The sequence below is a fragment of the Candoia aspera genome, chromosome 3, assembly GCF_035149785.1.
Source record: "Candoia aspera isolate rCanAsp1 chromosome 3, rCanAsp1.hap2, whole genome shotgun sequence".
NCBI classification, from domain to species: Eukaryota; Metazoa; Chordata; class Lepidosauria; order Squamata; family Boidae; genus Candoia; species Candoia aspera.
Genome location: NC_086155.1, coordinates 138,628,484 through 138,644,550, shown reverse-complemented (window position 1 = coordinate 138,644,550; position 16,067 = coordinate 138,628,484). Strand labels below are relative to the sequence as shown.

At 39.3% G+C, this 16,067-nt stretch overlaps 2 protein-coding genes across 5 annotated transcripts in view; one reads left to right on the top strand and one right to left on the bottom strand.

The window, feature by feature from the left end:
• Positions 1 to 16,067, bottom strand: part of PPP1R3G (protein phosphatase 1 regulatory subunit 3G) — a 1,059,979-nt gene that overhangs the window by 201,681 nt on the left and 842,231 nt on the right. The window lies entirely within an intron of this gene.
• RREB1 (ras responsive element binding protein 1) overlaps positions 1 to 16,067 on the top strand; it is a 151,835-nt gene that overhangs the window by 74,259 nt on the left and 61,509 nt on the right. For all 4 annotated transcript variants that reach the window (XM_063298866.1, XM_063298867.1, XM_063298865.1 and 1 more), the window contains 2 exons: positions 1,602 to 1,685; positions 11,135 to 11,339. In XM_063298866.1, the coding sequence (XP_063154936.1) occupies positions 11,226 to 11,339 (114 nt within the window). In that variant the 5' untranslated portion in view covers positions 1,602 to 1,685; positions 11,135 to 11,225. The remainder of the gene's footprint in view (positions 1 to 1,601; positions 1,686 to 11,134; positions 11,340 to 16,067) is intronic.

The window sequence follows — 16,067 nt, the reverse complement described above, 5'->3', positions numbered from 1 at the left end:
ATAAGTCTGACAGCTGATTGAACAATAAAGGCTGTGAAGCAACAAGCTGAGTGAAAGCAGCTTTCCTTGTATTATATATATATGGAAGCAGGGGAGGGACTATGATACTGCGTAATTGGACTGCCACTGCATATATAAGGTCTTAATTCCATTTTTTTTATATCACTGATTTAAGGGATCATTGATGGTAGAGAACTAAAACAGCCCTCTGCCTGTTGTTTTGGAAACAATGCAGTGTTCCCCAAATTGGCACTCTTCAGATGTATTGGGCTACACTTTCTGTCATCATCTATAAGTATCATGGAGGAGGGAACAGTTTTGTTTTATTGTTTTACTCTGATGCTCCCATTGAGAAAAAGGCTAATTTATTAAAAACATTCTCCAGAGTTAGGCTAATGTCATACCAAAACACAGAACCTAGGGTGAAGCTGTGCATCAGAAATATTCATTTATTCAGTGGCTACTTTTGGTGGATGGCATAAAACAGTTCAAAATGAACTAACCAATTACAGTTTTTCTTTAAAATCAGTGAGAACAGGGGATGTCATGCTCTGTAAGAAACCTCCAAAGAAAACTAATTTTTGCCTATCTCTTTCAAACCATGGGCTGAAATTTCTGGAAAGTTTATCTTGAAGATATAAAAGCTTCTGAATTCCAGTGGGGTTTGATTTCCATAGCCTCTTATAATCTGAGTTACTTGTGAACTTACAATGTCAGTGAAAAATGTTTTGCATGTTTTGCTTGTACTCTGCTGGTACAAAATGGATGTACCAAGTACCAGGCACTAACATTTCTCAATTCTTTGGCTTAGATCATCAAGTTTTTGTTTTCCATTGCACTGTAGGTCTGCCCCAAAGGCAGTAAGCTGTTCAATTATCACTAAACATTTGCAGTACATGTACAGTGTATGATATCTCTGTACATGGGTGTAAGCTTAGTGAGACGTCCTATCGAATAAAATTGCTGTTATGGTTTTCACAGTATGAATCCTGGTAGCTGAATTTTTTTTGCTCATAGAAAAAGGATTGAATCATAAACATTGCATGTGGTTCTGAGACAGCAGTCAGCTTCCTGCAAGCTTCTATTCTAAGAGCTTTTCCAGCACTAAATTAAAACAATTTAATTTAATTTAATTTTCATATATGCTTCTGAAGGGGAAAATGTCCCGTGTGCTAAAAAAATAGATATCATGCTAACGTTATATTATTTATGTTCTAGTTCTCCTGATTTGTAAGTCTGTAGTTCACATTTGTGATTGACAGTTGTAGATTAAATATATCTTTGTATCAGTTTTGCTTACTGAAGCGAAATTCAAAGTTATTTTTTCATATCGACTCCTTGTAAATTTCTTGAGCTTTCTTATTCCCTAGGTCCAGCACTTTATTTATTTGTGTTCCCATTTTAATTGTTTTATTTTGCACATCTACAGTGTATATTCTCTATGCTTTAAAAATTTCCTCAAAATTTCCTTTGATTGGTTCCAAGTCATCCAGTGATAAAGAGGTGCCAGACGTTTAATACACATTAAAAACATAACAAACAAGCGAGCAAGCAACGGTAGTTGGAGAAGACCCTTATCTTTTTCATTTTTTCTTTTCTAGGCAGTTTTTTTTACTAATCCTTCATTTGTGCTGACATCATTGGGACTCAGTTTACACCAGCAACTCAGAATTCACATTTGAAAGGTTAGTTTGGATCAACACGGCTTCTTTCTCATTATTTTTCCTTTTTGAAGTGCCTGTGTCACTATCTGAAGCTATCCTTATTTTATTCCCCAGCGATCAACAGAATGTGGAAGGAGCCCAGGCTGCTGAGAGATTACTGTTTGGTTCAGGTGGGAAGGGAGGGACTTGACTTGTATATTGGGAAAGAGGGTCTTCTTTTTGTGGTACCGGGTGTCACAAAGAAAAAACAGAAAAGCGGAGGAGGGGGGTTGAATGGATGGAGTAGCAATTTCCATGGATGAACTTGTAAAGCAACATGACTAAGCAAGACTTATTCTGAAAACTCACATAATTCTCAGCCAGTGTAACGTGAAAGATAGCCCCAACGCTTCTGGAGGGCACCAAGTTGAAGAATTCAAGCCTACACAAGGTGAACCCCAAATACTCAGTCCCATTAAGCCAAAGGTAATACACTAGTAATAGTTATTCCTCTTGACCATATACATTCTCTAAGGGTAGGTTCACCTTCTACCTCACGTACAGCTGTGAAGTCGTCTATGTATAATTGGGAGTAGTGAAACCTTTTGTTTGCACAATACTCTTCCCACCTGTGGCCAACAGTGCCTTGGCTATTGCCAAAATCAGGCAGATGGGTGAGAGCTCCTAGACCACGATGGATGTGAAGCTTTATGATAAAATGCTCCTCCCTCTTTTACCAAAGGACAACATTTTTAACCCGAATGGAACATTTACCAGCACACCAGCTTTCCATTGACTGTGAACAGAATTCAGTGATCAGTTTTTCCGCAGCTGGTTTTTAAAACTATGTGGGAAGAAGTGTCACAAATGTAGAACAAATTCATGTATAATGTGTGTGAGATAAAGTACTTTATTCAGGGTTCCTGAGGTGGTATACCAGGCATTTCCTTGTTCTCTCTCCCCTCCCATGTTTAGAGTTTGTTGAATAAAATAATTATGTTCTTAGATTAGCCAAACAAGCAAACAGAAAAGCACTTCAGGAAAAGATGTAATATTATTTAATATACAGTTTAGCTATATGCAAACATATGGAAGCAACAAAAAGAAATAATAACCCAAACTTTGGCAGTTGCACTGATTGTCTCTCAATGCATCATACAAGTGATGACACAAAATAGCCACAGTATCTGAGATAGCTGGGTGCTGAACAGATAAAGAGGATTTTTTGTTTGTTTATTCATTCAGTCGCTTCCAACTCTTCATGATTTCATGGACCAGCCCACGCCAGAGCTTCCTGTCGGTCATCAACACCCCCAGCTCCCCCAGGGACGAGTACGTCACCTCTAGAATATCATCCATCCACTTTGCCCTCGGTCGGCTGCTCTTCCTTTTGCCTTCCACTCTCCCTAGCATCAACATCTTCTCCAGGCTGTCCTGTCTTCTCATTATGCGGCCAAAGTATTTCAGTTTTGCCTTTAATATCATTCCCTCAAGTGAGCAGTCTGGCTTTATTTCCTGGAGGATGGACTGGTTTGATCTTCTTGCAGTCCAAGGCACTCTCAGAATTTTCCTCCAACACCACAGTTCAAAAGCATCGATCTTCCTTCTCTCAGCCTTCCTTATGGTCCAGCTCTCACAGCCATATGTTACTACGGGGAACACCTTTGTTTTAACTATGCAGACCTTTGTTGTCAGTGTGATGTCTCTGCTCTTAACTATTTTATCGAGATTTGTCATTGCTCTTCATTAAACGTCTTCTGATTTCCTGGTTGCAGTCAGCATCTGCAGTAATCTTTGCGCCTAGAAATACAAAGTCTTTCACTGCTTCTACATTTTCTCCCTCTATTTGCCAGTTATCAATCAAGCTGGTTGCCATAATCTTGGTTTTTTTTTTAGGTTTAGCTGCAAGCCAGCTTCAGCCTTCATCATAAGGCTCCTCAGTTCCTCTTCGCTTTCAGCCATCAAAGTGGTATCATCTGCATATCTGAGATTGTTAATGTTTCCTCCAGCGATTTTAACTCCAGCCTTGGATTCCTCAAGCCCAGTATGTCGCATGATGTGTTCTGCGTACAAGTTGAATAGGTAGGGTGAGAGTATACAGCCCTGCCGTACTCCTTTCCCAATCTTAAACCAGTCCGTTGTTCCGTGGTCTGTTCTTAAAGTTGCCACTTGGTCGTTACACAGATTCCTCAGGAGGCAGACAAGATGACTTGGTATCCCCATACAGCTAAGAACTTACCACAATTTGTTATGGTGCACACAGTCAAAGGCTTTAGAATAGTCAATAAAACAGAAATAGATGTTTTTCTGAAACTCCCTGGCTTTTTCCATCATCCATCGGATATTGGCAATTTGGTCCCTAGTTCCTCTGCCTTTTCTAAACCCAGCTTGTACATCTGGTAATTCTCGCTACATGAATTGCTGAAGTCTACCTTGCAGGATCTTGAGCATTACCTTACTGGCATGTGAAATGAGTGCCCTGTTCGATAGTTTGAACATTCTTTAGTGTTTCCCTTTTTTTGGTATGGGGATATAAGTTGATTTTTTCCAATCTGATGGCCATTCCTGTGTTTTCCAAATTTGCTGGCATATGGCATGCATCACTTTGACAGCATCATCTTGCAAGATTTTGAACAGTTCAGCTGGGATACCGTCATCTTCTGCTGCCTTGTTATTAGCAATGCTTCTTAAGGCCCAATCAACCTCACTCTTCAGGATGTCTGGCTCTAGCTCACTGACAACACTGTCAAAGCTATCCTCGATATTATCCTTCTTCTACAGGTCTTCTGTATATTCTTGCCACTGTTTCTTGATCTCTTTTTCTCCTTTTAGGTCCTTTCAATCTTTGTTTTTGATCATACCCATTTTTGCCTGGAATTTACCTCCGATGTTTCTAATTTTCTGGAAGAGGACTCTTGTCCTTCCTATTCTATTGTCTTCTTCCACTTCCATGCATTGCTTGTTTAAAAATAATTCCTTATCTCTTCTGGCTAACCTCTGGAATTTTGCATTTAATTGGGCATATCTCCCCCTATCGCTGTTGCCTTTTGCTTCCTTCTTTCTTGGGCTACTTCTAGTGTCTCAGCAGACAGCCATTTTGCCTTCTTGGTTTTCTCTTTCTTTGTGATGTATTTTGTTGCCGCCTCCTGAACAACGTTGCGAATTTCTGTCCATAGTTCTTCCGGGACCCTATCTACTAAGTCCAGTCCCTTAAATCTATTCTTCACCTTCACTGCATATTCCTGAGGGATATTAGTGAGCTCATATCTAACTGATCTGTGGGTCTTCCCTAATCTCTTTAGTCTGATCCTAAGTTGTGCAATAAGAAGTTTGTGATCTGAACTACAGTCAGCTCCAGGTCTTGTTTTTACCGACTGTATAGATGTCCGCCACCTTTGGCTGCAAAGGATGTAGTCAATCTGATTTTGGTATTGTCCATCTGGTGAAGTCCATGTATAAAGCTGTCTCTTAGGTTGTTGGAAGAGAGTGTTTGTCATGCAGAGTGAGTTGTCTTGGCAAAATTCTATCAGCCTATGTCCCGCTTCATTTTGTTCTCCCAGGCCATGCTTACCTTTAATTCCAGGTGTCATTTGACTACCCACCTTAGCATTCCAGTCTCCCATGATGAAAATAACATCTCTTTTAGGCGTGTTGTCCAGTAGGTGCTGCAGATCCTCATAGAACTGCTCTACTTCAGCTTCTTCAGCATCTGTGGTTGGGGTGTATATTTGGATCACTGTGATGTTAGATGGCTTGCCCTGAATTCGAACTGAGATCATTCTATCGTTTTTTGGATTGTATCCAAGCACTGCTTTAGCCACTTGACTATTAATTATGAAGGCTACTCCATTTCTTCTGTGGTCCTCTTGTCCACAGTAGTAGATCTGGTGGTCATCTGATGTGAAATGGCCCATTCCAGTCCATTTCAGTTCACTGATGCCCAAAATGTCTATCTTTATTTTTGACATCTCACCAATAACCACATCCAATTTCCCCTGGCTCATAGATCTTACATTCCAGGTTCCAATGGTGTGTTGATCCTTAGAATGTGGGATTCGCCGTTCACCACCAGCACCGTCGGCCGCTAGCTGTCCTTTTGGCTTTGAGCTAGCTGCGTCATCACGTCTGGGGCTAGTTGAACTCATCCTCTGTTCCTCCCCAGTAGCATTTTGACCATCTTCCGACCTGGGAGTCTCATCTTCCGATGGTATACCGACATATCTCTGGTTGTACTGATCCATTTAGTTTTCATGGCAAGAATACTGGGGTGGGTTGCTGTTACCTTCCCCAGGGATTGTGTTTAGTCTGACCTCTCTGTCATGACCTTCCCATCCTGGGTGGCCCTTCACGGTTTAGCTCATGGCGTCATTGAGGTGCTCAAGCTCTAGCAGCACAACAAGGTAATGATCCTTTGCTGGAGGATAAAGAGGATACTTAAACCTAATCAAACCTGGTCAGTGTTTTTATTTTTTTAAAAAAGGTATATGAATTTGCTCTTTAGAAGCAAATCAAAGCATAAAACCTTCCCCCACAAAAGAGATTATCAAGATGTTGAATTATATGTTCAGTATGAAATGATTTACTTATTCCCTTCTGGAAATACTTAATTTCAGCTGGCAAAAGGTTATTCTTGTGTCTAAAGTCTAGAGCCTAGAAAGCAAACTTAAGATACAAGGTGAATTCCTATGACAGTTAACGCGTTTCTGTGTGCTTCCTGCCTTCATCAAAGAGAATTGCTGGAATAGCAGTGGTGTTTGTCCAGTGGTGTGAATTCCAATCTTTCCTAACCTGATGCTTTTTGAAAGTGCTGGACTATATCACATCACCATTCAACGCTCAACATGGCCTGATGTTTAAATACATGTACTAGAAACAGTGTCCTGAGGAACATGAACCTGGCAATGGGCTTCCATGTAATTTCATTTTGAATAAAAATGTTGGTTGCACTAAGATGTGTAGCCCAATTCTCTGCTTCTTATAAGTTAAACCAAGACTGTTAAACAGGACTTCAAAGGAAGGACATATAGTAGACAAATAAGGATTGCAGCAAGGAGCTAGATCACAATGCCACAGGAGTTGTAAAAAAATGTGAATGGTCACGCTTCAGTCTCACTTCTCAAGTATTGAGAAAATCTGGAGGTCTTTGTACTGTTGTAATCATTTTAGTCACAGATCTTGGCAGGTTCATACATTGCCAAATAAGTAAGAAAAGCTATAAGAACTCTCACAGTGATACGTCACATGGTTTCATTATATTCACACATTAAGCTAAAACCTGGTTTGTAAAATATGGTTAATGGTTTAGCATTATTTGGGAACAATAAGCCATGGCTTAAACAAACAATAGTTTAGTCTATGGACCTAGCCAGATTACTAATGTTTTAGGCTCTTTGATTAGTTGCTATGTTAAACATCCTTGAGTGAGATACTGTCCTGCTTTGGTTGCCCCAGCGACAGTAGAGTTGGAAATGTTATATTGATTTCTCTGGCTTGATTTGTATGGATTTGGGACTGTTATCACCATTATGTAGTAAAGGGAGTGGAGCATACAGTAGTTAGAGAAGAAACTGTGGGTGCTATAACCCTGTTGCTTCTTGCTCTGCTTCTTCTGTTGGAGGACTTCCCCAATCTGCGTGTCCTCCAAATAATGTTGGATTATAACCTCCAATCATCTGTGTACTCTCTGGTAAATACTGGTTGGGAATGATGGGATTTTACATGCAATCATGCATACCCATCCTGCTATTTTCTTAATCCAACATGTACTGTATGGGGAAGTCAGTATGAGAGAAACCATAGTTGGAGCTCTTAATTTTTTTTTACACCAGTTTCTTGAACTCAGCAGCATCCTGAACTGAAGCTGATGGTATGGGAGGAGAGAGAGGAGGGAAAAAAAATGAGATGGACCATAGTCTTTCCAGTGAGTCATTCAGGATGGGAAAAGTTCAATTTATATTAATGAGCCTGTGAATATGCATTTGGGAGTAAGTCCTATTGAACTCTAATGTGGCTTACTTCTGAGGAAATATATATAGGATTACAGAGTGGCTAGTATAAAAGTCTGGTTTTCACTGAGCTAGGTAATTGCCCCTCCACCACCACCACCCTTTTTTTTTTTTAAATCCCAACAGAGGAAACAAATTTAGCAAATGTCTTCCTGTTGAGACTGAATGAGAATCAGCAAGCCTTGGTTTAATTTTTTTTCTTCTTTTTTGTATTGTTTTTATTTAAATCATGTCTCATCTCTGAGGGACTTTTTTTTATGGGGTTTGGGCTGACTACTGTGACATTGCTTCCGAGCTGGCTTTTGTCAAAAGCCCAATGATTTGTTTGCTGCTCTTAGCTTCGAGTGGCCTATTTATATCTGTTACAGCTTTTGAGTCCTACAGCTATTGCTTGCTATTTCTTTTGGAGTGCCAGGATCAAAATGGAAGGGATGGAGGCATTCCTGTGAACTTTAACCTATGATAATACTTCCCTTTTACCCTTCATCTAAACGGGTCCAATTTTTGACAGTGCAACTGGCCATTTTGTGTGTAGCTTTCATCAGAACTACATGAATGTCCTGGGAACTCGCTCCTTGAGGGCAAAGATCATTTTCCTCAGGGAAACATTTCATGAGAATGTGGCCATAAAAAATTAAGTTTCTGCTGCTGCTGCTGCTGCATTGTTAGTTTTCTGTTGACTTTCTAGGTGGCAGAAGATGCCATTGGATGTGTGGAGGCTTTATAGGCAGCTGAGCTTAAAATTTCTGTGAGATGGCCCAACATCTCCAAAAGATGTGCAAATGCTGCGTATTCTTGAAACCAAACTAAACTATATTTTTTACAAAAAGCTACATTTGTATTTACGAAAATATGTATGCAACTCTTGTAAGGAATATTCATCGTCCAATTTACAAAGCTTCTGTGCTTTTTTTTTCATGTGTACCTTTATGCCAACTACAATATGGGATTGCACATGTAGCATGACAGTAATTCCAGGATGTAAATTTGACTTCCTTTTTCCTTGAGAACATTGAAATTGAGAGGATTCACCAGGCGTGGTAGACTCCTGACCTTGTGATATTACTGTGCTTGATCCCTTCTCAGCGTACTAGGCAGCAGGTCTGTCTATCCTTCCTTCCATTCTTGAGAAAGACCACTTTCCATCCACTGCAGCTCTTGGTGCCAACATTTTATTTTAAAAAATGTTCTGAGACATTCCTCCCCTACTAAGTTCTTCTCTTCTGGTTTTCCTCCAGTGTCTTCCTTCGTCCTATATTGTCTACATCAGGATTTTTCAAACTGTATTCTGCAGAATCCTGGAGTTTGGCGAGAATTGGGATTCCTTGAGACACTAAGACACACCCACCCACCCATTAAACACACCCAATTTTCTATCTCTGGGGCTTTGCCCCTTGATCAGAAGTAGTGGGAATTTTTTTTTTAACTAAGAGGTTCCATAGTCTGAAAAAGTTTGAGAACCCCTAGTCTACATCATCAAACAGTTTTGAGACATAAATACAGTAGTTGTGTATCTGGATGTGTCTGAATTGTGATATACTGAAAATAAATGGGATAATGATGAATCATGAGGGTCTGAGAAGATTTGATAAAGTGCTTTAATAGCTGCTGCTTTAATTATGCAGAATAATTATACTTCCTTGATAATGTTTTGTCTTTGGAAATGTTTGGACACATTTTGGATTTCTCCATAGTAAATGCACTCCTCCCTCTTAAAAACAGAGACTTTGTATGAAGTCTTTAATTATTTTTAAATTATCTAGCTTCAAAATGTTATGTAAAAAAGGAATCCCATTTTGGAGAAGTTTTGTCTTTCATTCTTTCATTTTCATTTGTGACAATAGAATATTATAACCTGCCTTTTTTTAACAACAAGGAAGGTGAAGGCAGTTTAACAGCATAATAAATATCAAAATATGGTAAAAATAGCATAACTAAAACACTACACATGTTAAAATCTGCCTTCAAATGGTATAGAAGACTAGGGGGAAAAACTATGTATTTGTGCCAGACTTAAGTTTTTATCCTAATAAAATTAAAACTAGTAATAGTAAATGTCAGAAAAAAGTAATAGAAAGAATATAAAGTAAAGAACAAATTATAGATCACAACACCATTATTAGAGTGGTGATTATGAATGAGCAATACACAAGGATCTTAGCTTGGTGACAAAATGTAATTAGAGATGGTGCAAGGCAATTTTCATTCAGCTTTATTAAGAAAGAGCTATAAACCACCATTTAAAAAGTACAATTTTGGGCTCACATATTGTGCTAAGCCAGTGCCAAACTAAGTCGCACTGTGGCTTAGTGTGATGTGTGAACACAGGCAATAAATAATCACAGATTTCCCTTCATCTAAACGCCATTCCAAGACTTTGAGATTTGAAGTGAATACTTAGCCTGAAGGTCCTTGAGAAGATGGATTTTGGGGCAGCTTTTGGAATATATCGAAGAAGCAGATTATTTTGAGTCATTTTCATGGGATTTTCAGCCTTGATTATTATGCCTTGGTTATCAATAGAATGGAATTTCTCTTAATTTTCCACGTTCTCTGGGCAATTTTTAATACCTTCAGTCATAGTGTCTTTTTATCATATTGGCACTTGGGAATTGGGGAATGTGGTGAAATGGTGTATACATTTCTGTACGTTAGGTTATTTTCACCAAGTGGTATTATAGAACTCCTGTCTGACTCCAGGGTTTCCATTTTGCCTATAGCAATGTTAGGTGAGGGCCAATTAATTTTATTTGGTAGATGTATTATGGATAAATATTCTCAGGTCTAGGAACTGAATGGGGTTGTACTCACTTTAAAGAAGCAGGAGCTTACGGGGATGAATACTTGATCCAGTTTTGCCATCAGAGTGACCTTACTGAGGTAGACAGATATGGTAATCCATGCTCATCCATAAATTGCATTACTTCAATGCAATTTATATGATGGTGCTGTAGAAATCTATCTTGAACCTAAACTCAATATAAAATGTTGCTGCCATGATGCAACTAGGACTAGCTGCCAGTGATCATATGTCATAGCCTGAAAGAGGTACAGTACAATACTTGCCTCATGGTTGTTTATTTTATTTATTTTTATTTTATTTATCATATTTTTATCACCGCCCATCTCCCCCACATGGGGGACCCTGAGCGGTTCACAATAAAAACAGTTAAAATTCAATAAAATCATAAATATTGTTGAATTTGTTGAATGAGTTGTTGAGCTCATAGGGTTGTTGAGGTGGAGAAAAATTGAGTAAGAATATGTGAGTGTACGTGTATTTCACTTGGAGGAAAGATGGGATAGAAATCTAATCAATAAAATTAAATAGTTGTCTTCCCTTTCTCCTCATTAGCTCTGTCTATTCGTTCTTAAAGGATGTGTCATGCAGTACACACAGGTGTACTGCTTCTATGATCATAGTTTTGAATTACCTGGTTTAGTAAGGTGTCACTAGTTTATGTGTATGTCTGCCTATAATTTCAGAGAACAAATTCCAACGCTTAAGCGGTTGTACAGCAGCACCAAGATTCCCAGCTGTTTTGGAAGTGTGGATTTGCCCTCTCTTGACACAGTGATGGCAGCGGTTATGAGTTTGGGAAAGATTGCTGAAAATGGCAATACGGCATCTCAAAATGTCAAATCCCCATCAAAATCTCTTACTCCTAGTCGGATTGGCAGGAGAAACCAGGTAAGGAATGAGAATTTATTATTATTTTTTTGTACAGAAGAACACAGTTTCACATGAACTATAACACTCTGCCTTCTCCTGACCAGCTAAATTCTATCAGCATTTCCCAGTTAATGAGAAATGTATACATAATCAAAGGCCAGACTGTATAGGTCCCCTCATTTATTCTGGAACAGCTCTTGAGCACACACATTTATGAATAAATAGTCTTTGAGCAAGTTGGAAATAAATGAACTCAGCTAATAGTGATCTTGTTACAAATGATTGCCTTATTAGCTTGGATAACTGTAGTCAAGCCACATGCTTTTTATGCATGCTCTCATTATTCCTGTGCCGCCACCTTGCTCCATCCTCTTGCCTCTTCCTCTGTTGTTGGCTTTCCAGAGCTGGAAGGGGAAGCTGTGTGGTTTTTGTCTCCCAAGATCTGTTATAGGCAAGTGACTTGATACTCCTTCAGCCTTTTCAGAGCTTCATTAATAAAAAAAAAATTTTTTGCAGGTTTTTAAAAAATTATTTGAACTTTTATTAGGCCACCTTTCGTTGTAAAAGATGATAAGCTTTACAAAATAAAACCTATATGATTTTAAAAATAGCAAAAAATAACCACTTTTGATAAAAATGCTACTATAAATCATGTCTGATAATGCCTTTATAAATAGATAGGTGTTTATTAACCAACAGAATACAAGCACTGTAGCTACAAGTAGTGTCTCCAGGTGGAGTCTGGCTCAAGGATTAATAGAGAGAAGACCTTCCTTCAGAGCCTCATCAGATGTATTTCTGTCAAATATGGCACACCCAGAAGGACTGCCTTTGATTTCAGTGATGGGCTAACATAAAGAGAAGCATTACTTCTGATTGGCGTATCCAGAGCTGTTCAAGGCCCAATAAATCAGTAAGAAAACCTTAAGATTGACTTGAATAGGTAGCTAGTGCAATTTCTCAAGCACTGCTGCATATGAGGATGCTTCAGTAAGCACCTTAGCAACTGCATTGAGTTAACTGGTTGAACGCCACCCTAACGTGCAATACAGGTAGTCCTAGTTTAGTGACCACAATTGGGTTCAGCAACTTGGTCGTTAAGCAAAGTGGTCGCTAAGGGAAACCACAACCGTGCTTATGATCTTACTTCAGCTTTCCTTTGCTTTTCAGACCTACGAAGGACTGGTTGTAAAGCTACTTTTTCATCACCATCATAACTGCAGATGGTTGCTAAATAAGGCAGTCCCTAAACGAGGACTACCTGTAATCTATGTTGATGTTCCTTCATTTAGCAATAAAAATAGTATTCTAAAAGACCAATGGGAATCACATTGCTGATGAATTCAGTTATTCAGCGGCTCTGAAAGGACCTCCAAAATCAAGGTTTCTGGCTAGCAAGGCTTGGTAATGAGTGAAGTACAGAAATAGAATTATCCTTTCTTATCTCCAATCTTTTGTAAGGGTTTCAGATGTCTCAGTACCTTCTTCCATGAGAACAAGAAACAATTTATGAGTAAGTTGGCCTGTATCTACTGGAACTCCTTGCAAGGGCATCTCTGCTTCAAACTAGCCAATGTTTTCCCCAGTCAGAGAAAGTACAGGATGACTGAAACACTAGGCAAGGCTGGAAGTGATGGTACTCTGCTTGGACCATATTTCTTTGTGCAGGAAGTTAGCAGGAGCTGTAGTTCCATGGAGAAACTAGTAACACAAGGAAGGGCTTTTGCAGAGGGAGCAGCACTTTCCTGAAATATTCACCCCAAATTTTACCTAGTCTGCCAGGGTTTGAGATACGTGTGATGTAGCCACTGAACTGGACTATTTCCTCCCCCTTGGCCAATTGTATAGCATTTTGTTTGAAAAGCAGGAGAAAAGTGGATGAGCTGGTTGGCTCATTTGTGTGAAACTTTACTTAGAGCCACTTTGATCACACCAGCCCTTTCACTGGGCATTGGATCAAGACAGTAAATGTGACAGGATTAACATACATACTTGTACTGTAACAAACAAACAAACAAATAACAGAGAGAGGGTATGAGCGGCTTTCCTATCAATAAGAATAGAAGTTGGCATCTAAGTAGGTCTGCTGCTCAGCCTGGGGTACCTAGAATGGTATAAGCAGATGATCCACAGTCATTATTTTATTTGCTAGTGATCCCTACCACAAAGCTGCTATAGAGGGCAGATGCAGTCTACCAGATAGCAATTCTCCTCTCATTGAGAGAGAGCGACATTTTCAAGATTGCATTGAAGCTTAAACATTGCATTCTAAATGCCTGACACAAGGAGAGAAGGGTGAAACTGCTTGATTCCATCCTTGTGCTCTCAGTCTGTATTGCTCAGTGTTACTGGGATGATGCAGTTTTCCAAGAAAGAGAAATGAAATCTCCATATTTACAGGCAGTATAACTACATTGGACAGCTGTTGCTTCATGACCTGCTTGTAATATTTGCCCCTGTTGACCCTGGAGATAAAATCCTGGACCAGATGAATTATTTTTAATGCAGCTTGCATGATGCTAGGTTATTTTGTGGGTTAATGTTCCTTTTTGTTAAGTCTTACGATAAGAAACATTTGGTTCAGAGCCCATTAACTTACATGCTAAAAATGCTTTTAAATCACTTCGTAACTAGGAAATGCAACTTTATTAGTAAAGGGTCTTAATCCAACTCAGGGAGTATATCCCTTTAAAATCATAAAATGCTTATTCCCTTCTTTTTAATTGGTTTCCATGATGTGAGAGATCAAGAATTCCCAGGGGTGCTTTTTCTACCTGTATCAGAGGTCACACAAAAACAAATCAGATTTCTTATCAAATTGGCTGCTGTTTTGGTGCCTTGTTTCAGAGACATGTTCTTTTCACCAGCAATGCTCCAGCCCAGTCAGGCAGTACTGCCACGGTCCAAATTCTCCAGCAAACTTACACACACACACACACACACACACACACACAATATTTTACACTGTAAAATGAGTCCAAACAAATTCTTCCTCTTAGCTAGCCTGTTTCATGGTATTGAGCCTATGCAGTGTGTTTGGTTTATGTCAAGCAACTGAGACCAGGGGCTAAAAACACACCGGCGATGGCTCAGACCGGGCTAATATTAAATCTGAAGGTTTGCTCTAATCAGTTCTGACTGAGCTGCCTTGTGCATCTTGTTCTTTGATTTCAAGGCGACAAATAATTACTCTTTGGTAATTTGCTGGTTTGAAAGGGGCAAATGTTAGAAAACAAGGCTTTCAAACAATTAATGGCATTGCACTGAGTGATAGACAGTGTTCTTTCAGCAAGGAAGCTGTAGCCTGTGAGGAAAGCCTGCACAAACATATTTCCTCCCCATATGTTTGTTCTGCTGGGACAATATTTAGCATGGCAGAAGAAACATTGCACCTGAAGGTTATTCTGTGAACCAGCTAGAAATTGGGGGTCCTTGAGAAGAACTTAAGTAATAGGTATAGGATGTGTAACCAAGTGTTTTAATAGGAATGTATGAGGATACAGTGTTTGTGTTACTTTAACCGTGCATAAAGAAAATAGGGGGTGCTTATCCACCATGTCACACCATTAATTTTTTTTAAGGGAAAGGCAAAAAGAAGGATTTCAGTGAATGCTTTGTTAATTTGTGGGACACACCCCTACAGTAAATTGCAATGGCTAGTAGTATGAACGGATTACTAAGCAAAAGTCTGCAGGTAGCCAAAACCTCAAATGACTTTGTAGAAAAATGATATATGCTCCTGATAATGAGAAAGGGGTTTAACAGTGGATGGATACTGCAGTTAATCCATTTTGTAATGAATCTACCTGAAGCATCTGCTGGATATTTTGCTGGTGGAATTTCCCAAATCCAGTATGCTATATTCTATCCTAACGAAGTACTTTAATGGTATGTTCACTTTACTTGGAAACTTTTCTGAGTTGAATAGTTTGCTGCCTTAGTTTTGGTGGGTTTACTAGTTACATTTCTTCAGTAACTATGAGGAAAAAAAGAATTCAGGAACAGCTAAGTACTTAAAAGTCTATAAAACCTTTGGTACAATTAATGCTCTCTGGAATCCAAATGTGCCTGATTTGCACTCCTGTGTTAGTGAATGGTATTCCATATTCACACCCTTTTCTTTGAAAGTATCTTAAAAACAGATGTAGATGTGTTTCTGTATGTGTTGTGTGTGTGTGTTATACACATAATGCGAAGACCCAGCTCTCTGGAAAAAGGTCTATTGCTGGGAAAGGTGGAAAGAAAGCGAAGAAGAGGATGACCAGCAGTCAGGTAGAAGGACTCAATTTCAGTGGTGATGAGTGCACCATTGGGAGACTTGAAAGAACAGGTTAGGGGTAGATCGTCATGAAGAAAATCTATCTATGTGGTCGCTGGGAGTCAAAAATGACTTGATGGCGCGCGCTCTCTCTCTCTCTGAATTTATAAACTGCGTCTGTCAGCCAAGTCTAAGTGGTATAGATGAAAGGAAATAGCTCAGTAACTTTGCATTGTGAACTATTACAAACATTTGGGCAGATCTTTGGATCAGTCTCCAAAAATGCTCTGGAGTGTGCGGGTACACAGGTGTAGCACCTGTAGCAGCCGCATCTTTTCCTGAGATTGTGCAACTGCCCTCCATAGCTGCCGCATGCACTGCTTTAAGGCATTCCAAACATGTGCGCCCACATGTTCCCAAGCACTTTTTGGAAATTAAATTCAGTGCTGTGCAACCTCAGAGATGTGACAGAGAGGCCTAGTGTGTAA